General features: G+C 37.7%; 1 protein-coding gene and 1 long non-coding RNA gene across 2 annotated transcripts; both read left to right on the top strand.

The window, feature by feature from the left end:
* Positions 1-5,394: 5,394 nt before the first annotated feature.
* LOC138909984 (uncharacterized) lies at positions 5,395-7,276 on the top strand. Its single transcript, XM_070201201.1, has 4 exons — positions 5,395-5,922; positions 6,449-6,760; positions 6,838-7,038; positions 7,184-7,276. The coding sequence occupies exons 1-4, from the start codon at positions 5,395-5,397 to the stop codon at positions 7,274-7,276; spliced, it is 1,134 nt and encodes a 377-aa protein (XP_070057302.1).
* A 5,709-nt stretch (positions 7,277-12,985) lies between these two features.
* Positions 12,986-15,578, top strand: LOC104086745 (uncharacterized). Its single transcript, XR_011415783.1, has 3 exons — positions 12,986-13,099; positions 14,019-15,436; positions 15,516-15,578. It is a non-coding gene; the product is annotated as an uncharacterized lncRNA (long non-coding RNA).
* Positions 15,579-22,056: the final 6,478 nt, after the last annotated feature.

Below are 22,056 nucleotides of genomic sequence, written 5' to 3'. Positions count from 1 at the left end.
AATAACTCAAAACCAGGCGATCACTGTAACGCTAGTCAAGCATCCACAATTCGAAACACAATGCCCCTTCAAAAATACGCACTCTTCTCAGGAATAGTGTGATGGTAGGCTAGAAACCCGTATTTTGTGCTTTAATTATTGCACTTTACATGTGTTTGAGCTTAAATGATGGTGATTTATACTTACTACATGTTTTTTGCCTTGTATGACATGATTCTGAGTTAAGAAGATAATTTTGAGCTAAATCAGACAAATTGGAGCTTTGAAGTCTGAGTAAAAACCTAAGGAATTAAACTGGGATCGCGTTTGAGAGTCGAGGACCAAGTTTGGAGATCAAAAAGTTCACAAAAATAATTACTTTGAGAAAATTGCACTACCACGCCGCATGGGGTGCCGCGAGGCAAGATGCAGCAATGCAATTGTGCATGTCTAAGAGAATAACATGCTCTCTGAATATGTCCATTAGCGCAGAGCATGACACGCCGAGAGGCGCACCGCGCCTATGTATTTTTTTTAGAGTACTTTCCTTCTTCGGCTTGGAAAAGGGTAGTTATGTCCGGACCCGCTACTACACAGTATAAATACACCAAAAATACGTTATTGAAGTGACTTTTGACATACGAAAGATTTGAGATGCAACAAAGACAGGAAGACTCAAGAATTCATTAAGATTTCAACCAACAATCGGTGCAATATAGGAGTTTGTATCTAATCATTAGCATTGACGTTTTCTATGTCTTTAAACCTTATTGAGATGAATCTTTCCATTGCTATAGAGTAATTTCCCTTAGGGTATTGACATATATGGTGTATTGATAGCTTGATTAGGGATTCGATTCTTGACAATTGCTTGAAATAATTGATGAACTTTTAAATCGTATTGTGAAGTTGTTTATTATTTTCCTTAATCGAAAGCAGATCTTTATATTGAATTTTCTTACATCTTATGCTCTAGTTTAAATTCATGATAACTAGGTAATCGAAAGATCCTTTTGCATTATTAATCAAACTAGAAAATAGGGAACTATTCATGAGAAGTTACCCTTTAGACTAAAACCATCATTTTATTCGTTGCAATTGTTCACCATGCTTCAATTGGATTATTTACTAAAATTAACATTTAACCGAAGGAGGAACCTTATTTTCAAGTGTAATCTAATTATCTAGTGAATTTGTGAGAATTAATAATATTATAAAGTGAACTACTTCAAGAATTGGATCCCAAGTCAATTATATTGCACCTGTCTAATCAATTACCCTTATTTCTCTCACTGATATTTCTTAGTTGCTCAATTATTGTCTTCCGTGATCAATTGGTAATTGCTTAAATTTTAGTAGTTAATTGTAGTTGATAATCGTTCAAATCAAGTGTTCATTTTCCTGGATAGTAATTAACTAAAGATTATTCGAACACTATTTAAATCTAATCTATGTGGAGACGATAATTTACTATACTATATTTGATTAGCATACAATAATTTTCTGTTGTGTTTTGCGCTCGTTAAATTTTGGAGCCGTTTCCGGGGATTGGCAAACAATAATGTTCATAATTATTTTTGGTGCTAATTCAGGAACCGATTTTATTTTATTTTTCACGTTTTTCTCATCTGTGTGCAGGCAAAAGGTTAAGTTCGGTGGTATGTAACTGGATCCTCTTCCAAGGACTTAGTGCCATACAAACCAGAATTGGACAAGCACTTGAGGCAGTTGAGAAAGGATAAAGAATCAAGTGGATCCTTCTTGGGTCAGACTTCGACTTAAGATAAAATGGTAAACAACAAAAATGATGGGGTAGACTTAGCTGTAAGAGAGGCATCACAACAGAGAGAACAAGCTGCACGGTTTGCAACTGAGGTAGCCCTTAGAGCTGCTGATGAGACTATCAAAGAGGATGGGGGTTGAAGATTCAATTTAAATCAACCCCTGGTTGAAGATGCATTTGAAAATGCGGCCCCTAGGCCTGGGAGATCATTGGGAGATTATGTCAGACTAGTCTACAACCAATGACAATCCAGTGTGAGACCCCACCCATTGATGCTAATAATTTTAAACTCAGGCAGGGAATCATCCAGACCATTTAGAACAATTGCATATTCAAAGGTAAACCCAACAAATATCCTAACAGTCATATGATAGACTTCGATGAAATCATGAACACATTCCGTTATAATGGAGAATCATATGATGCTATCTACCTCAGAGCATTCCTTTCTCACTAAAGGATAATGCAAAGCAATGGCTACGGAGTCTACCTATGGGGTCTATCCGTACATGGGAAAAGATGACTACCAAGTTCCTAGACAAGTACTTCTCTGCCGCTAAGTCTAGAAAAATGAGGAAGGAGATTCACAATTTCAGCCAAAGAGAAGGAGAAACTGTGTTCAAAGCATAGGAACTGTTTAAGGAGCTGTTACAAAGATGCCCTCATAATGGAATAAAGCAATGGATGCAACTCCAAGAATTTTGGGGTGGGTTAACTCCTGCATCGAGAAGGGTACTGAATAGTGCAATGGGAGGCCCACTGATGAAGAAAACTTTGGAAGAGATTGTCACTCTTCTGAATGAACCACCAGAGGACACATATCAATGTACTACTGACCAAGGTGATCGAAGAAGGTCAGCATGTGTGCACCAAGTAGAATCATTTGTTGCAATGTAGGCCCAGATTGCAGCTATGTCTAAGGACATCAAGCAGTTGACATTGGCCCTGGTGCATAGTCAACCATAGTCGGGATGTGATATTTGTGGAATGGGACACCCAACACATGAATGTCAAATATCCACTGCAGAGGAAGACATGAATGCAGTGGGAAATTTCAGCAGAGGCAACTACCTAGGAGGCAATAATTTCAACTCTATAGGATAGAGACATCCAGGTTTTTTATGGAGCTTGGTAGTCTAAACTCTTGGCAGCAGCAAAATCCTAGAGCACTAGGGAAAGGAACTCCTACCTTTCAAAATCAACAAATACAACAGTACCATCCTCCTACAGCCTAACCATTCATTCTAGAGGATCTAATGAAGGTGTTCATCAACAAATCAGACGAGAAATTTGAGACTCAGGGCACAACCATCCGAGAATAAGGCAAAATCATCCGGAACTTAGAAAAACAGATGAGACAGATTGCAAACTTGTTATCTGAGAGGGCTCTTGGGACTCTACCTTTTGACACTGAAAAGAACCCAAAGGAAACAATCAAAGCTGTATCTATGAGAAGTGGTAAAACATTGGCTGACCTAGTTGTGAAAACTAGACCCGAGGTGGTAAGCAAGAAGACTAAGACACTGGAGGAGAAATAGAGTGAAGAATAACAAGTTCAGAGTAGTGGGCTACAAAAGGAGAATGAAGAAAGAAGACACATGCCAGCTCTACTATTCCCTCAAAAGATGAAGCGGGAAAAATTAGACTAGTACTTTGGGCGATTCTTGGAGATGCTCAAGTAACTTTATGTGAACATTTCCTTCACAGAGGTGCTCACTTAGATACCTGCTTATGCTAAGTTCTTGAAGGAAATCTTGTCCAACAAGAGGAAATTAGAAGAGACAAGAATGGCCAAGTTAAATGCCCACTACAGTGCCATATTGCAAAATAAAATTCCTTAAAAGTGTGGGGACCCAGGAAGCTTCACCATACGTTTCTCGTTGGGGAGTGAGAAATTCGACAAGGCTCTGTATGACTCTGGTGCATCTATAAATTTAATGCCTTTGTCTATGTTCAGGAAACTTGAAGGTGAGCTTAGAGTGATCAAATTCATACCATTGTCCCTACAACTGGATGACCAAGCCACCATATTACCTGAAAGAATAACTGAAGATATTCTAGTACGGGTGGACAAGTTTGTGTTCCCCGTAGACTTTTATAGTGGACAAGGAAGTGAACAAGGAGGTGCCTTTAATTCTAGGGAGACCTTTCCTATGTACAAGCAGAGCAATTATTGATATTTATGAGGGGCAACTTATACTCAGAGTGGTTAACGAGAAAGTAGTATTCCAAATGAAGAGAATGATGAAATACCCAGTGATGAAGCGTCTGCATACTCGTGTTTCAAGCTAGATGTTGTTGGGAAATTGGCTGAAAAATACAAGTTTAATAAGCTTGTGGGGGATACTCTAGAGAGGTGTATTGCTCAGTCTAGCATAGTGGAGGATAAATATCCTGAAATAAAGAAAGAGGCTGAAGCTATTAAGACTGAGGATCAAGTGGTTGATGAGGAGGAACTCAAAAAGGAGCCTTCTAAGCCTAGTGTGGAATTGAAAGTCCTCCTATTCACTTGAAATATGCTTTTCTTGAAACTAACAATTTTTCTGTGATTATTTTTTGCTTACTTGATAGGTGCACAGGAACAAAAGCAGGTGGAGCTACTGAGAAAGTATAAGAAGGCCATTGGCTGGACCATAGTTAACATTCAAAGAATCAGTCCAGCCATCTGCATGCACAAAAGTTTGCTAGAAGAAAATAGCAAGATGGTGGTGTAGCCCCAACGCAAGATGAATAATAATTTGGAGAAGGTAGTGTATAAGGAGATTATCAAGTTGCTAGATGCGAGAGTGATTTTTCCCATCTCTGAGAGCCAATGGACCAGTCCTGTGCAAGTTGTACATAAGAATGAGGCCTATGACAGTGGTGAAGAATGAAGACAATGAATTGATCCCAACAACAGTCACTGGGTGTAGAATGTGCATTGATTATAGAAGGTTGTATGATGCAACAAGGAAACACCAATTCCCACTTCCCTTTATTGATCAGATACTCAAGAAAGTGGCTGGACATGGCTGTTACTGTTTCTTGGATAGGTATTCAGGCTATAATCAGATACCCAGTGCCCCAGAAGATGTTGAGAAAACTATTTTCACTTGCCCTTCAGGTATTTTCATTTACAAGAGGTTGCCATTTGGCTTGTGTATTGCAACTGATCTTTTTAGAGGTGCATGATGTCTATCTTCTCAGATCTGAAGGGGAAATGCCTAGAGGTATTCATGGATAATTTTGATGACTGCCTAAAGAACTTGGGACTAGTGCTCAAACGTTGCAAAGCCATTCACCTGGTCCTTAACTGGGAGAAGTGTCACTTCATGGTGAAAGAGGGAATTATTCTAGGCCACAAAGTGACTGCATACAGTATTGAAATTGACAAAGAAAAGGTTGACGTAATTGATAGACTTCCTCCACCAACTTCTATGAAGTGCATAAGGAGTTTCTTGGGATATGCTGGGTTCTATATAAGGTTCATCAAAAACTTTTCCAGCATTACCAAGCCGTTGACCGCATTGCTAGCGAAGGATGTCAACTTTGTGTTCACTATGGAGTGCTTAAGAGCATTCAAATTGATAAAGGAAAAACTTGTTAGTGCTCCTATTATGATGACGCCTGATTAGAGCTAGCCATTTGAAATAATGTGTGATGCTAGTGATGTAGTTGTAGGGGAAGTTCTGGGACAAAGAAAAGATAAGATGTTTAGGCCCATCTACCATGCAAGTAGGACGTTGAATGATGCTCAAGTTAACTATGCCGCTACTGAGAAAGAGTTCTTTGCTGTGGTCTTTGCTTTTGACAAGTTTAGATCATATCTTGTGGGGAGTAAAGTGATTATGCACACTGATCACTCAACTTTGAAATATTTGCTGGGTAAGAAGGAGTCCAAGCCGCGTTTGATGCGGTGGGTGTTTTTTCTCCAAGAGTTTGACTTAGAGATCAAGGATTTGAAGGACACAGAAAATCAAGTCGCAGATCATCTATCTCGACTTGAGAGACCTCTGGTAGAGATAATGGAAATAAGGGAAGAGTTCCTTGATGAGCAGATTTTCTCCATTGTTACGGTCTCCGAAAGACCGCCTTGGTATGCTGATATAGCTAACTTTTTGGCTAGTGGATGGTTGCCGCGTGACATCTCTCGTGATCAAAGAAGGAAGCTTCAAGGAGAGGTAAGATATTATTTTTGGAATGATCCTTTCTTGTTTAAACTGTGCGCAGATGGTGTGATTCGAAGATGTGTACCAAAAGGAGAGATGACTAGCATTCTATCTCATTATCATGATGGAGCAGATGGAAGACACTATTTGTGGAAATCGCACTGAAACAAAGGTCATGGAAGCCAGTTTCTATTGGCCTACTTTGGACATAGACACACGGGCGTATGTAGCCGCATGAGACAAGTGTCAAAGGGCAGGTAATAATAGCAAGAGGGATGAGCTGCCGCTAAACTCTATTCTGGCATGTGAAATTTTTGATGTTTGGTGCATTGACTTCATGGGGTCATTCCCATAGTCTCATTCTTATGAGTATATCCTAGTAGCCATTGACTACGTTTCTAAATAGGTCGAATCAATCCCTACTAGGACCAATGATGCTCGGATGGTGTGTGAGTTCTTATAGAAGAACATCTTTACCCGCTTTGGGACACCTCGAGTGATTATCAATGAAAATGGGTCGTATTTTGTGAACAAGCAGTTTGTTGTGTTGCTGTCCAAGTATGGGGTCACACACAAAATAGGAACCCCATACCATGCCCAAACTAGTGGGCATATTGAAGTGGCTAACCGTGATCTTAAACGAATTCTTGAAAAGACTGTTAGTGCTTCTCGTAAAGATTGGTCTGTAAAGTTGGATGAAGCTCTATGGGCGTACAAACTTGCATTCAAAACAACCATAGGGACTTCACCGTTCAAATTAGTGTATGGAAAAGCATGTCACCAACCTGTTGAGAAAGAACATAAACTTATTGAGCAATTAAGTTGCTTAGTCTTGATCTTAGTCTTGCATGTGAACACAGGTTGATGCAGATGAATGAATTGGAGGAGTTTAGACTGGATGCGTATAAAAATACGTGAATCTTTAAGGAGAAGACCAAGAGGTGTCATGATCGTCTGATTAAGCCCAAGGAGTTTCATGAAGGGGACAAAGTTTTGCTATACAATAACAGACTTAGGTTGTTCCCTGGAAAATTCAAGTCAAGATGGACAGGTCCGTATGTGGTGAAACATGTCTTACTGTATGACGCTATTGAGATCCAAGATGAGGAAGGGAATGAGCGCTGGAAGGTGAATGGGTACAGGTTAAAACCGTACCTTGTTGGAGAATTTGGCAAGCAATCCTCTAGCATCGTGATCAAATGAGCCTAAGTGACGGAGTCAAGTTGATGATTATAATTCAGAACTACTTCTAACCCTTTTCTTGCTTTTGTAGAGTAGTTTAGATGATTGTAGATTAGGACTATTAGTGTTTAGGAGTTTTGATGCTTGTTTGGACAAATATGAGCATGAATTGGACACAAAATAAGTATGTTGACAGCCAATTTTGACCCCCCTTTTAAAATTAATTTATTCACGCTTAACAATTTACAATAAATATTTTAAAAGTATTTTCTATTAATGAATATCTATTTTATAAATTAATTAATTATTAGTTTCAAAATTAATCACATAGTACTAATATTGTGTAATTACAAATGTATTTACTGTTATAAAAATAACTTTTGTATATACCTTACATAGGTTTTATAATTTGACAAAATTACTCCTTAGTTTCCAATGAATTAGGTTACTATGTTAATATTTTAAAATTAGTGCTATAATTCGAAATATGTGTTATTTATAGATAATTAATTAAAATAATTAGTAACGTATAATTATAATTTTACCATATTTTTATTGAAATTGTTAAGTTTATTTAAATTGATTTTAAAAAGGGTTAAAAACTAAAAGGCTACAATTTCAATTCCTTAACCAAGTACAAAATGGCTATTTATTAAATTATTTTAGCCCAAATGTACAACCCAATCCGGAAATACCCATCCCAAGTCCACCCCTCTCTTCCAACTTTGCAATCCAAGTAACTCTATTCGCACCAATCAATGTTTGCCACGTCACCTCCTTTACCACTCACAAAACAAACACACACACATCTGAACCGTTGATCCATTTAATCAACGGCTCCCATTTAATCTCTGATTTTTCTTTGATTTTTAAAACAGCCACCCAAATACCCTATCTCTACCGTTCAAACCTCGTAATCCAATGGCCCTTAAAATTCTTTCTAAAAAAAAATCCTAAATGCCCGAAATTCTAGGGCCGTTGATTACCAGATCCAACAGCCCGTATTCTATCTCTCAACATTAACCTAGAGACGGACCCCTATTCCCTTAAACCCTAATTCATTTTCACATCACTCAACCACCTCACCTCCCCCTTTCCTCTTCTTCTTTCTTCTCACTCGAGCTTACAGACCCATCAATCACCTTAGCCTTGCACAAATTGGTGCAAGGGCATGAATCTATCAATAAATCATCCATCCTGTCTTCCTTATCTGCAATTCTCGCTTGACATTCCCTTTTTTAATCACAAATTCAAACCACCTAAATTCTGAAACCCTAACCTCAGAGGTGAAACTTCAAATCGCTACTGACCTTTCAAATCCATGGCATGCATGTTTGTTATTTTTGTTCCAGCACTCTTGGTCCTATCGTTCTTTCCATTTTCGCCTTTCGATTTCAAAACCCTAATTGAAGAAATCAGACCCAAAAGGTGAAACTTCAAATTTACCTGATTTCTTCTTTTGTCCTTTCAAATCAAAGCAAGCACTAGATGTTAACTGGCTTCATCATCAATATTCGATACCCAAAAGGTCAAATGCAATGACCTCTGGGTATTAGGGTTCTGACCGATGGTTTCTTGTGCCTCAACATTCAGCCTCTCATATCTCTCCACTCAGGTAAAATCAAACACTGATTTACCCTCTGTTCTCTCTGATTTTACCTGACTATGCTCACATCATCAAATCATCGTCACTCTCCACTATCCTGGTTTGAACACTGAAACTCTAGAGGCATTGAATGCCACTATAAAAGGAGGCTTCAATGCTCTCACCTAATAGAGATATATGCCAAGAAAACCTAACACTGAGCACACTAAGCACAAAAACACTAAGCACATTAGGGTTTCTGGTCTTAGCTTTTCTTACTGTCTTTATCTCTTTTGTCAAGTTCTTTGCTGGTTTAACCTTGAAGGTTTCTGGGAACTTTAAGCAACAAAGGGATTCATTTGGTCTGCTGCCCTTAAGAAGGTTAACACCTTTCTTTCCCTTTTTCTTTTGTTCATCTCTCTGAATGATTTAGATATGTCGATGTTATGTTCTGTAGATTATAATTATGTTATATGTGTTTGACATGTTTGATAGTTATGTTTTGTTAGTGTAACAATCTTTTATGATTAGCCTGTTCTGTTATGATTCCTTAAGTGATAATTGATTAAGTCATGAATGGTAATTATTGATCTTTGTCTTGAGTTCTCCTACAGTCTCCATGCCTGAATTCTTACATGTTCATGTCCAATACAAACCTCGTAGTTCTCAGTGACTTATAGTAGACTCATCTCTGTTTATTGTACTTCTGTAAATTTTATGAGTTTTTGGAAGCTAAGTTTACTACTTGATAGTTATTGCTAAAATAAAACCTAAACTTGTTCAAGACTTATGTTCCCCTACTTCTTAACCTTAAGTTTGAACTTACAATATCTAAATATCTTCTAGTATGCCTGTGTTTTTGTTAAACTGTTTTTGAGTTACCACTATGGTCCTTACTCTGTTGGATTATTATTATTGTTAAACCAATCATGTTCATATTTTTACTTTCACCAATGATACTGTTGTAATGTTCATTTCTGCATATTATTCCCTGCATCCTATTTGTTTATGATTAGGTTCATTTTTTGGTAATCATAATTGATATACAATATGTCCATGTCCCTTAACTAAGTTAAAAGAGTCTGAGTATTTAGATGCCTTTCCTCCCTGTATCTGTACCTGTTAACTCTGAGGATGATATCTGAGCTATCACTATGACTTTCTCATGATCATGCTCAACTGTTGTATGCATAGGAAACTATCTCATTTGCATCAAGTTGTTTTCTTCTCATGAATCTTTGCTGCATATATATTCTATAAGGTTAAACTATTTTCATCTTCTCATTGTAAGTCATGATTTGTTTGGATAAAATCAACTAATAACTGCTGCACAACTGAGTTTGTCTATTCCATATCAGTTGAGATCTTCACACATATGTGCAATACATCCCTGTCCTTAATCTCTTTGAGCCCCTGCTGAATTTCTGTAAAGTCTACATGCATCTATCATTAGCTTATCTTCCATTAAAGTAGGATTTAGACATACTGTTATAGTCAATTGATAGTTCTAGGAATTGAAACATGGTCACCCCATACTTACATGCTAAACTAGACTTGTGTTTGAAATGATTTGGTTTTGATACAAAGCTTCCATTTCCTTTTTTCATTTGCATGATCAACTTGGTTCTGTAATGAGTAAAGCTCGTTTCCCTATATGAGATCATTATCTATTTTACCTTGCCTATGAATAGTTGACTGAATGTTGCTAGTATCCTTGCTTAACTTTGTAACACTATGTTTTGATTTGGGTGATGCTTAGTCCCCCTCTTTACTGTTAACATGAAGTTGAGCTTGACTCTCAAACCTTATGAAGCTCCTTTGTTGGTATTATCTGAACACATTGACTTGCTAATACTGTGAGAAGCATGACCCTGTTGTGACTTCAGAAGTCCCATATTTGAACCTGTGAAAATGTAATCATGATAAGAGTTTAATCCCATGACTTTGATAACCTTTCTGTGGCAATAGCTGACCATGACTGTTGGTTTGAATCTGCCTTAATGTCTTTAAGGTGCCAAGTAATGTTATCAATGCTTGTTTGAATATGTTATGCTTTAATGATTCATTCCTGCAATGGTGTGATTATAAAACCTCTTTTTATCTATGAGTATTCTGAACTCAGCCCCTCCCCCTTTAGGTCTCCTTGATATGTGGTTCCCTATTTAGTATTAATAATAATCTGTACTCTCTTATGCTATTTCTATTAAGAGAAAAGTATACATTTCGTGGTAGCTAATACCTTAGTAGTTAGTTTGCATTGGAAGGGCCTCATTGGCACTTAAACCCGTAAGAAAAATATGTAGTTAGTGATTAAGGGTATTTGGGAGCGGAGTTCAACTCAAGGTTGGGTTTCCCTCCCCGGCACAAGCATTGCCCTGGGCATTGAGTCCCTTGGGAATTTTGAAGTGTCGGGGGATCCAAAGGTAACATCGACCTCAAGTGGGGTTCCCTCCTTAGCTCTTAATTCATTGACATATTCAGTTCTTTAAGGGTTTAGTGTTTAATGACAATGAAAGGTTTCCAATGTGAATTATTTGCTAAGTAAAGCCACCACATTAATGTATAATTTCCTCTACCATATTAATCTTATTCTTGCTTCAACTATCTGTTTGTGTATTTGTTATGTACATCAAAGTATTATATGTAATTAGAATATGTTAAATATATATGGGATATATGTCTAATGACTTTCTTATTCTTTAACATGTACATCTATTTGGGCTACTGGGTTCATGATGAACTCAGGCCCAACTCCAGCTTTATTGCATCTCATTGAGGAGTCCAAATTCAGCTTGTATCCGTGTTTCTTCGCTGCTGGGCCTGCCTTCTTAGGGCCCAATCACAGAGTCCAGTCCTCTTTCCCTCAACTCCTTTATCATTATTACTATCTCGTTAATTTAGTTTACTGCATATACTAGTTCAATGTTAGTTGTATTTATTATGTCTTTATTGTTGTTTATCTCTCATGTATATAACACTCATATATTATAACACATGTTTTTTTTTCATGCTTTGGTATCATGTAAACTTTGTCAAGCCTTAACAACATAGGATTTAAAAGGGAAATTAGCTAGCAGTAAATCTTTAGTTTGCTAGTTACAATCTGCTCGCTAATTACTATATTTTTCACTCACCCTTCTTTCCTTTAAAGATTTTGAAATCCAGAACTTAACGAAACATCAGCTCTATTTCAAAAGGAAGAATCAGATGTTAGCTTCATTTTCAAGAGGAAAATAAGAATTTCAAGAAACTGTCGCCCGTAAATCTTTAGTTCGCTAGTTACAATCTGCTCGCTAATTACTATGTTTTTCACTCACCCTTCTTTCCTTTAAATATTTTGAAATCCAGAACTTAACGAAACATCAGCTCTATTTCAAAAGGAAGAATCATATGTTAGCTTCATTTTCAAAAGGAAAATCAGAATTTCAAGAAACTGTCGCCCGTAAGGAATTTTTTCGGTAAATAACCCCTTCTTTAAAAATCCTCTGAATCTAAGGTAAATTCTAGATATGATTTTTCAGAAACGTCCCTTTAGCATTATATATATAGACATCCCCCAAATCAAAGTATTTTCATAACTCAATCCCTTTTATAAATTTATAAAAATCTAGACCACTTATGTACCAATGTCAAAACCCTTTCAATATATCTTATAAACTTCTTCATAAACTCATATCCCTATAAGACCCCACATTCTCTCTATCAATACCATACTTAGATATATAGTAAGCAATGTTCCTTATCACTAGTCAAAGCCCTTTTATAAATAACTCATCCCAAACTTAGTTTAAATCCTATGGAGCTACCTCAGGTAGATTTTAAGGGGTGCCTAACACCTTTCCCTTTGAAGAACAAGAATCCTTACCCATAATCTCACCGGTTAGCAGACTAATAATAAAAATATGACTTAGTAATTAAACAAGTACCCTAATATACCTTTAAATATTAGGTGACAACTCTTTTTCATCAATAACAGAGAAATCACAAGTTGAATCTTGTCTTGACTAGTACAAAATAGGGTGCAACAAAGTACATAATAGAGTTGGGGTGCAACCCGTGGGCTAAAAAGCGAAAAGGAGTCGAACTCTGAGAAATTGGCCTAGCGCGCCATGTGGGGCACCACACCCTGTGCTTTTGATGAAATTGTGAGGTCTTTGATAATCCTCACTATTGCCGCGTGCTACACCCCGCGGCGCGGTAGTGTAAATCTTCGTCCAGGTAAGTAAAAAAAATAAATTTCTTTTCTTGTTTTGAATGCCCCACCCCAGTCCCCAGCCCCATTATTTTCTGCCCCATTTATTTCTTTTGCCCATTATCTTTCTCTCTTTGTCTAACCTCTCTCTCCCTCTTATCCCAAATTTCCCCCTTTCTTCCCCAAATTTCTTCCACCCTCAGATCTTTCCATATCTCTCCATATTCAAGGTAAGTTGCTTCTCTTTTCTTACACCACCCTTATTTTTTTTATAATATTGTGTAGTATTAGTTTAACTTTTCTTAACCCTAGTTAGTTATTATCTTGTAGCGTTTTAGTAAATTGCTCACGCTAAGGCCGAAATTGTGCTTGATTTTGTTGGGATTTTTGTTGTTCTTATGCTTTTGGATGATTTTTGGTGTGTCTTGATGGTGTTGGAATTGTTTTGTGATGAAGCTTTGTGGGGGTGTCTTTTTGGCCGAAAATTGGAGGCCTTGTGGGATATATTTTACGCATCTTATGATATTGTTGTGCTATGATGATGATATAGTTGTGTTGGATGGTGTGGTTGGTGTAAATTTGTGGGGATTGCATGCTCAATTTAAAATTGGAAGAAGTATTAATAATAGTGCCTATTACATGTTTGAAAACATGCCCCAATTACACCAATGGTGAACTATGAGCACGAAATTGACTTTTGGGACTTGGCAATGAAATTGCTGATGGATGATAAGTGTGGGGTGGGCGGTTATGTGCTAATTTAGTGAAATTGTGAAGTGTTAGCCTCGAGTGCAAATCGATTGACCACCCCATGCTATTGTGTTACTAGTTGCTAATTGGGAAGTCCGATTCATGTTAAGTACTTGTGTAGTATTGTAGTATAACTTCTTTGTTTTATTTTCTTAGTTACTAGTTTAGCTTCTTGATTTTGTATTTTACAATAGTGTAATCCTTGGTTGTGTTGTTGTAATGTTAGTAGGTGGTTGGGCGGGTTGGTGATGACCTGTGACGTGCTTTTAATGGGGTAGTATGAGCTCTGGTATGCATTGTACTTGTGAACATGCCAATGACTTAAGTGTGCGGTGGTTACCCTGTTTGCTCTTACTTGTTGTTTTACGTGTTGTGGTAAATTATGTTTGTCTTATGCAGGTACAATGTCTTGTTGTCCAAATAAGCGTGATAACACCGGTTCTTCTGGGGTTTCATCTAGTAGTCGGAGAGGAGGTAGGCGAGCACCACCTGCCGCCCCAATAGAGGAGGAGATGGAGCATATTGACTCGGATGCTGATGTGGTCCCGGCGTGCAATTTTGGCATTCGACCTGTCCCAGATCATGCTAGACATTGGTACAAGACCTTTGTTCCTGCAGTGAACTCGGACCCCGAGGTTGCTATAGATGATAGAAAGTTGTCCCGGAAATACTCTGGGATCTACAACAACATTCGGGCCCTAGGTTTTGAGAGTTTGTTCCATCTCGGAGATACGGTGAACGTGAACTTAGTGAAGGAGTTTTATGCCAATGGGAAGACTGAGTCTTGTTTGGATGCTGTGTATGAGGTGCAGGTTCGAGTCAAGGTGATCCCCTTTTCCTCTCAGTTGATCAATCATATTATGGGATTCCCGAAGAACACTCAGAAGCTGTTTCTGAGTCTTCTTTATTGGCCAAACTATCCTAATATTCAGCATTAGCTGTGTGGAGTTGACTCTCTTGATATATAGATGCGGGATGCCAATGAGTAACATAAAGATATGAAGAAAAGCACATTCCAGCATCCAACTAGGGTTCTTCTACGACTGATCAATGCAAAGATTATGCCTAGCCAGAGCGACACTGATGTCTCACGGGTGAAGGTGTGTATGATTATGCCTTCTTGACCAGGATGAGGTTCGATCTTGGAAAGATCATGCTTGAGCACATGGATCGAGTGCGACCATTTGGGGCCTCACGCCTATATTACCCAAGTATGATCTGTAAGGCCCCGTTAAACATTTCCTAATGATTTAAGATTTTAAAGTGATCCAATGGTATTCGGGAATAACGTATTCGAGTATTAAAGGAGACCCATGGGATAGAACCAAATCATTTTAAAATGAAAATATATGTTTAAGGAGTGTTGAAACATACTAATGAGTTTTGTGAATGGCAAGAATTTGTGTGAAACAAGTTGGATACATTAAGTGGAAAGGATGTCTCAATTCGCACAAGATCCAACTTCAAATGCATTCTTCTACCAAACTATAAAGACTTAAGAGGTTATATACTATCAAATTATATCTCTTTGAGTCTAGTTTCCAACGCATCAAACCGTTTGTCATTTGGATATTTCTACAGAAAGTTATGGTCATTTTACCGGACCTATGCCATATGCGCGCCCAGATGCACGGTCGCGCATATTAGAGGGTATGCGCAACCAGATGCGCGTTCACTTGCCCAGGTGCGCGACCGCACATGTAGGAGACATAAAAATACCCCCAAGGCCGGGGAAAGAGAGTGGCTAAGTCATTTCTTCAAGACTAGGGCTTTCTCTCCATCACCAATCCGGCCAAGGCTTCCAATACACATCTAAGGTGAGTTTTTACGTGTGTTTTTATATTGATTTCACTTCTCAATCACTAGTTACAACAAGGTTTTGATTGGATTCCATAGGATTTCTTCAAAATCTCAAGAACACCCCAAAAGCTATCTTTCAAGATTTGGTCTACAATAGGTATGTCTACTACCTCTAACTAATTCATGGTGATTATTTACATATGAAATATGTGTTAGGACTTATGGGATGGTGATTGGAAGCCACAAATGCCTAACCTAGATTGTGGTGTTATTGTAGAGATTGTAAAATGAATTAATTGATAATATTTATGGGTTGAGAGTGAATTGTTGGGCATGCATGTGCTAATGGAAGTTGTGGATGGTCTAGAGATGATTGTGAGGTGAATCATTGGTATGAAAGGTGGTTGTTAGGTGAAGAAATTCCATTGGAGGAGGTTGTAGAAAGATATGCACACTAGATATTTGATAAAAAGTCTAAATGACTTAAAGTATAGAAATCTTACTAATATTGGTACAAATATGTTGCATTGTTGTAGATTGAAGTTGTTTAGTGTGGTGGACCATCGTAGTACTATTAAGGGGTGAATTTTAGGTATGTTGACTAAACTACTCTTTTAGAAATAAATTTCATGATGTTCCCGTAAGTTTCAAGCATGGTTGGCTCAAGTTCCTTATTCCCATGTTTCGAGTTGTTCCCAATAAATTCCATTGTCCCGATAAGTAAGTGTCGAGAATTATGTATTCAAAATGTGTTCCGAATGTTCCTATCATATTATGTTATCCATCAGAAATGTGTTCAAGAATGATATGTATATTAAAATGTTATGGCTTTGAGTCGTGTTTCAAATGAAAGTCCATTATGCATAACTTGAAAAGAATACTCCATGCGTCTAAAACTCCTATTGCTCATATGTGTACCTAAAGTCTTGATTTGAAATGTCTTGTTGTTGATAATATATAATGATGCTTGAATGTGAAAAAAGTGTGTTGGAGATGTAAAGCGTGGCCATCGTGCTGATAATGAAAGTTATACTTGTGACTAATAGTGCCAATGAAATGAAATGATGTGAGAAAGGTCAAGAAATGAGCCTTGATTCAATTGTTCCAAATTGACTTCGAAAATAGATTTTCCTAAAAGCTTATGTACTCAAGTCGTGCCCAAATGTGGTTCTTTCAATTAATGCTATGCTTTGTAAGTATTTCCAATGTGTTTTGAACTCTTATATATTCCTGAGTTGAAATTGTGTATTGCCCTTTTGGGAAAAAGTGTTTCAAGAATAAATGATGTGTTACTCGTTTATGATTTTAACTTGTGCTTCGATTGCCAAACATTCTACTCCATTTCTTGGAAAGAAATCCATTGTGCTTAAAGTTTTCATTACTAATGAATTTAATGTTGTGATTCCCAAAATATTTTATGTATTGATATTTTTATGATGATCCATGAAAGGAAATAAATGAAAGTGTGAAATATGAAATACGTCCACCGTGCCATGAATGATGAATCATATGTATTGCCAAGAGAGCCAATGAAATAATGATGTTGTAAGTAACTGAAAGTACCAATGAAGCTATATACGGTATGAAAGGTTATGAGGTAAATTGCAATTTGTACTTTTGTTTTCTATGTATGCAAATCAAAAATATTTTTGGGAGTATTGATGGTCAACGAGGAAGGGTAGGTTGAAATAACCTAACCCCGAACCTACACGTGTCGGTGTAGGAGTGGATTGTAATTATTCCCCTTATTTGGGATGAGATTGATGTGATAAAAAATTTGGGATGAGATTGATGTGATAAAATTATTCCCCTTAATTGGGATGAGATGATTGATAGAAAAGGATGATGTCGATCCACACGACATTGTGGTAAGATGGCCTAGCCGATCGGGTCGTGATCAGACACTATGCCGCACACATGGTGGTGATTGTGCTGAAAATTATAATTGAAATTGTGATTATGGTTGATGTCTCGGATGAGAGCTGATCGGGTCGTGACCAGACTCCGTGCTAAAAGTACGGCGGTATTGGTATTGTAAACGGTGATATTGTGAACAGTGGTATATCGGTGCTAAAGATTTCCCAACCAAAAATAATATTATCTTCATATTTTGATTACCATCTTCACAGTATTATCTTCATATTTTGGAAATTAGTATGTCTTAACTTGGTATTTGGATATCATTAATTGTTGATTGTTGTTCTCATGATTTCCCCTTTATTACATTGGCATTCTATTTTAAAAGAGGACAATTAACTTTACATACTAGTACTATTCCACATGTACTAATGTCCCTTTTGCCGGGGGCGCTGCATCTTCAATGGATGCAGGTGGTTCATCAGCGGGCAACTTTGGTCCTCATTAGCAGTCACTCTCTAATCAGTAGGTTGTGGTGAGCCCTGCTCTATTCGGGGCCTGATGTCACTCGATGTTATACTTTGTGTTTTGAGGTATAGCCGGGGCCTTGTGCCGGCACTTCCATACTACTCTTCGGTTGTACTTAAAGGCTCCGTAGACAGGTTGTGGGTAGTGTTTGATGTTGGAAATTGAACTAGAAGTGTTGGTATTTAGAAAACATATTTTTCATTATATCTATAAACTTGTAATATTTTGAAAGTCGAAAATGAATCTCCTTGATTAATGGAAAAGAATGGGAGCACTTGACTCCTCTCATGTATATTTCTGGCGACAAATTCTTATATTGCTAATGGGCAAGGTTGGGTAGAAGGCATCTAGCAGGCTTGCTTGACCGGGGTATCTCGGTTGAGCACCGGTCGCGCTCCCCGAGGTCGGGGGCGTGGCATGATCACTCAGATGTTGCGGATGTACCACCTGGAGGAGGAGTTTCATTATGATTGGATGATCCCGGTGCTGCAGCCTATTAAGGCCTTTGATGTCACATCTGTGATTGACCCTCCTGCTGTTGTTGTTCCTGTGGACCAGAGGTTGGTTCGTGTCGAGGAGACACTACAGTTGTTGATTGCTGATATACGCCTTCGCTCTACTGCTGGGGGGAGACTGACTTGGATGAGATGCAACGGGATCATCCCGTATCTGCTGTTACTCAGTAGTGGTTGGGTTTGGCCGAGGGAGGACATCTGCCACCTGATGAGGACGTGAACTCCATCCCTTCTGATGATGAGAAGTACTCATGCACCTTCGAGGGTGCTGATGATGATTAGGCCGAGGGCCTTAGGGAGTCACCTTCTTCACTCTTATTTCTACTGTTTTGTATTGGGGACATTGCAATCTCTTAAGTGTGGGGTGGGGTGCTCCTATTTGCTTGTATTTGTCTTGTCTTCTCTTTGTCATTTAGCTTTGTTTGATTTGTTTCTTGATTTATTAGACAATTTGGCATGTAATTATAATTCTGAATTAAATTTGGCCTGTAATAGTTAGTAATTATAATTGTTTAGTAGTTCAACTTTTCCCAACGATGGATTCCGTCGAACGAGAAAAAATAAAAAAAATAAAAAAAAATGAAAAACCAAAAAAATATGTGTTTTATTTCTATTTTACGTTCTTAGATAGTGTACTAAATCCCCCTTGATTTTTCTTTGTGATGCAGTTCTTTTCCAAGGGTTTTACTTGAACCCAGTGTAGTTAGTTTTTTCGTTTATAGGAAAAACAAATCTTGGGTCATTGTGCTACTTGGAAGAAATTTTCTTTTACTGCGTATGCCTTGAGAGCGGTGAGTGCCTTAGTTGTGACACCTAGGCTCAGTTCTTGACTCGTGTACAAGTGCCTTAATTTGTTTGATCTCAACTTTGCTTAACTGCTTTGACTAGAGAGTCGGGATAGCTCCGATCCTAAGTGAGTTATGTGCCAATGTGGGTGTAAGGTTTTTGTTGATATTATGTGCATGTCGGTTGATGTCTAGAACTTGCCCCATGTATTTGCAAAGCGAAATAGAAGTCTTGTTCAGTTTAGTAAGTGATATAGGTATTTCTTTGTTGAGCTAGATATATTCCCGTGACCCACCTAATTGTTGTGTATCCTAGTTAGCCCCTTTGAGCCTGTAATCTTATTTTCTTTTGCAATCACACTACAAGTCTGACCCTTTTTTATTTGAATTGACTATCTGTTTGAACTTTTGACCTCTCTTGAGGACTTGAAATTGTGATGAACTTGTTAAAAGCTAAGTAGAGGTATGGTTGGATTTTTGAGTGGAACTAAAAAAATGGAGAAATATGAGTTGTTTAAAAATTTGTGAGAACCACTTATAGGGAATTGAAAAAAGAAAGTGAATTTGCTTAAGAGCAAAAAACAAATCAGAAGTTTGAAATGAAAAAAAAAGAGCTTGGGGTATGTATTAGAAAAAAAATTAATTCCTTGCTAGTGGTAGTTCTCATCTTATTTGTGCTTAAATAAATTAGGAGTTTGGTTCTATTTTGTGAAGGTTGGGATGTGGTTCAATACAAGTATAGGGTTTAGATTGTGAAATTGTAAATGTATTAAAGTGCTCGAGGAAGTGTAGTCACTATATCCAAATGTATCATACCCGTCCCGTAGCCTACATTACAACCAAAATAAAGCCCTACATGATCTTTGACTGAATGAGCTTAATTAATAGAGTACTATGCTACTGACAAGCCTATGGTGCATTTTTTTATGGCATATAAATTTAAATTCTGAGAGTGAGTGAATTCTTTCTATCTTGAGTTCCTATTTGTTCTTGAATTTTATTGTGTGTGGAACTACTCTCTATTTTTGGTGTGAGGGCACATGCCTTGCAAAAGGAAGGGTAATATTTTTGGCATCTATGTTAGAATAAGTGAGCGGGTAGTGAAAAATACGTAGCGTTTTTTTATCGAGTCTTGAGGTTAGGATGTTATAGTATGATGCTTAGTCTGTTTTTAATATTGTTGGCATGATGAGTTAGGAAAATTGTTTGATGAAAAAGCCATCTCTATGTGAAGTGTAGTTTGATTGCTCGAGGACAAGCAATGTTTTAAGTGTGAGGTGCTGATGGTAGGCTAGAAACTCGTGTTTTAGCCTTATTTTGCACTCTAATTACTGCACTTTACTTGTGTTTGAGCTTAAATGATGGCGATATGCACTTATGACATGTTTTATTCCTTACAGGACATGATTCTGAGCTAAGAAGATAATTTGGAGCTAAATCGAACAAGTTGGAGCTTTGAAGTTTGAGTAAAAGTCCAAGGAATTCAATCGGGATCGCGTTCGGGGGGGTCGAGAACCAAGTCTGAAGATCAAAAAGTGCACGGAAATAATTACTCTAAGAAAATTGCACTACCGCGCCGCATGAAACACCGCGAGGCGCGATGCGACATTGCAATTGTGCCTGTCTGATAGAATAACATGCTCTCTAAATATGTCCACTAGCGCGGTGCATGGCACGCCGCGCCTGTGTATTTTTCTGAGAGTACTTTCCTTCTCTGGCTTGGAAAGGGTAGTTCCATCCGGACCCTCTTCTACACGGTATAAATATACCAAAAATAGGTTTTTGAAGGGACTTTTGACCTACGAAAGATTTGAGAAGCAACTAAGGCAGGAATACACAAGAATTCATCAAGATTTCAACCAAAGATCGATGAAATATGGGAGTTTGTATCGAATCATTAGCATTGATGTTTTCTATGTCTTTAAATGTCACAACCCAAAATCCAACTAGTCATGATAGCACCTAACCCAACCCGCTAGGTAAGCCAATTAACAACTATCCAAATTAATGAGATTTTTCAAAAAAAAAGAAATAATAATAAAGCTGTTTTTATACAAGCTGGTAGTACAAATCATGAGCTTCTAAGATTTAGAGTTTATAAAGCTGGTATGAAATAAAGTACTTTATCTGTTTGAAATATACATGAACATATTAAAATTCTAAAGCTACCAAGATCAAGAGGTAGCTATGACCAGAATGCAGGTATATCTTCAAATCCAGCTCCCGCCGTGCACAACAACATCAACCTCCAACATCTGCATGCAAGGTGCAGAAGTATAGAATGAGTACAACCGACCCCATGTACTCAATAAGTAACAAACCTAACCTTAGGTTGAAAGTAGTGACAAGCTGGGACAAGGGTCCGAGTCCAACTCCAATAACCAGCAACAATTCATAATAATATAATAAAATAATGCAATAAAAATAACCTAGAGGTATGATGCTCAACTCGTTCACATTTACAAAAAAATAGGCATACTTTTCAAGTATATCAGTGAAAACCCAATCTTTTACCGAAATCACCAAATAGGAGTACGTTTGTAAAACTGTGATTTTTTTAATCAAAAAACATTCAACAAGTAAATGTTTCATTTTCAAATGGCATGAGGAAAATATATCTCTATGCCTACATGTCAATGAGTATATGAAGTCATGAATGACGCAATATCGTACAGCATGAAGAAAATACATCTCTATGCATGTATGTCAAGTGTGCATGTCAAATGCGATGCAACTCAGTGATAAAACCATATGCATACTCTAAGAGTATCAATTCACTCAGTCCTCCAAGTCACTCAGTCCTCACAGTCACTCAATCCTCCCAATCGCTCGGCACTCACACTAGGCACTCGCACTCAGTCGGTACCTGTGCTCACTAGGGTGTGTACAGACTCCGGAGGGGTTCCTTCAGCCCAAGCGCTATAATAAGCCAAACATGGCATGAATCAATAA

This window comes from Nicotiana tomentosiformis, chromosome 4 (assembly GCF_000390325.3).
Source record: "Nicotiana tomentosiformis chromosome 4, ASM39032v3, whole genome shotgun sequence".
NCBI classification, from domain to species: Eukaryota; Viridiplantae; Streptophyta; class Magnoliopsida; order Solanales; family Solanaceae; genus Nicotiana; species Nicotiana tomentosiformis.
The sequence above is the reverse complement of the archived record's forward strand: the minus strand, read 5'-3'. Positions and strand labels throughout refer to the sequence as shown.

What these genes read in the sequence shown, in the direction of transcription:
- LOC138909984 (XM_070201201.1), top strand. Translation starts at nt 5,395, where the DNA reads ATGTGTGATGCTAGTGATGTAGTTGTAGGGGAAGTTCTGGGACAAAGA. An exon ending in GAAGGAAGCTTCAAGGAGAG is followed by an intron (nt 5,923 to 6,448) that starts GTAAGATATTAT and finishes GTGAACAAGCAG; the next exon opens with TTTGTTGTGTTGCTGTCCAA. An exon ending in AAGGGAATGAGCGCTGGAAG is followed by an intron (nt 7,039 to 7,183) that starts GTGAATGGGTAC and finishes TTGCTTTTGTAG; the next exon opens with AGTAGTTTAGATGATTGTAG.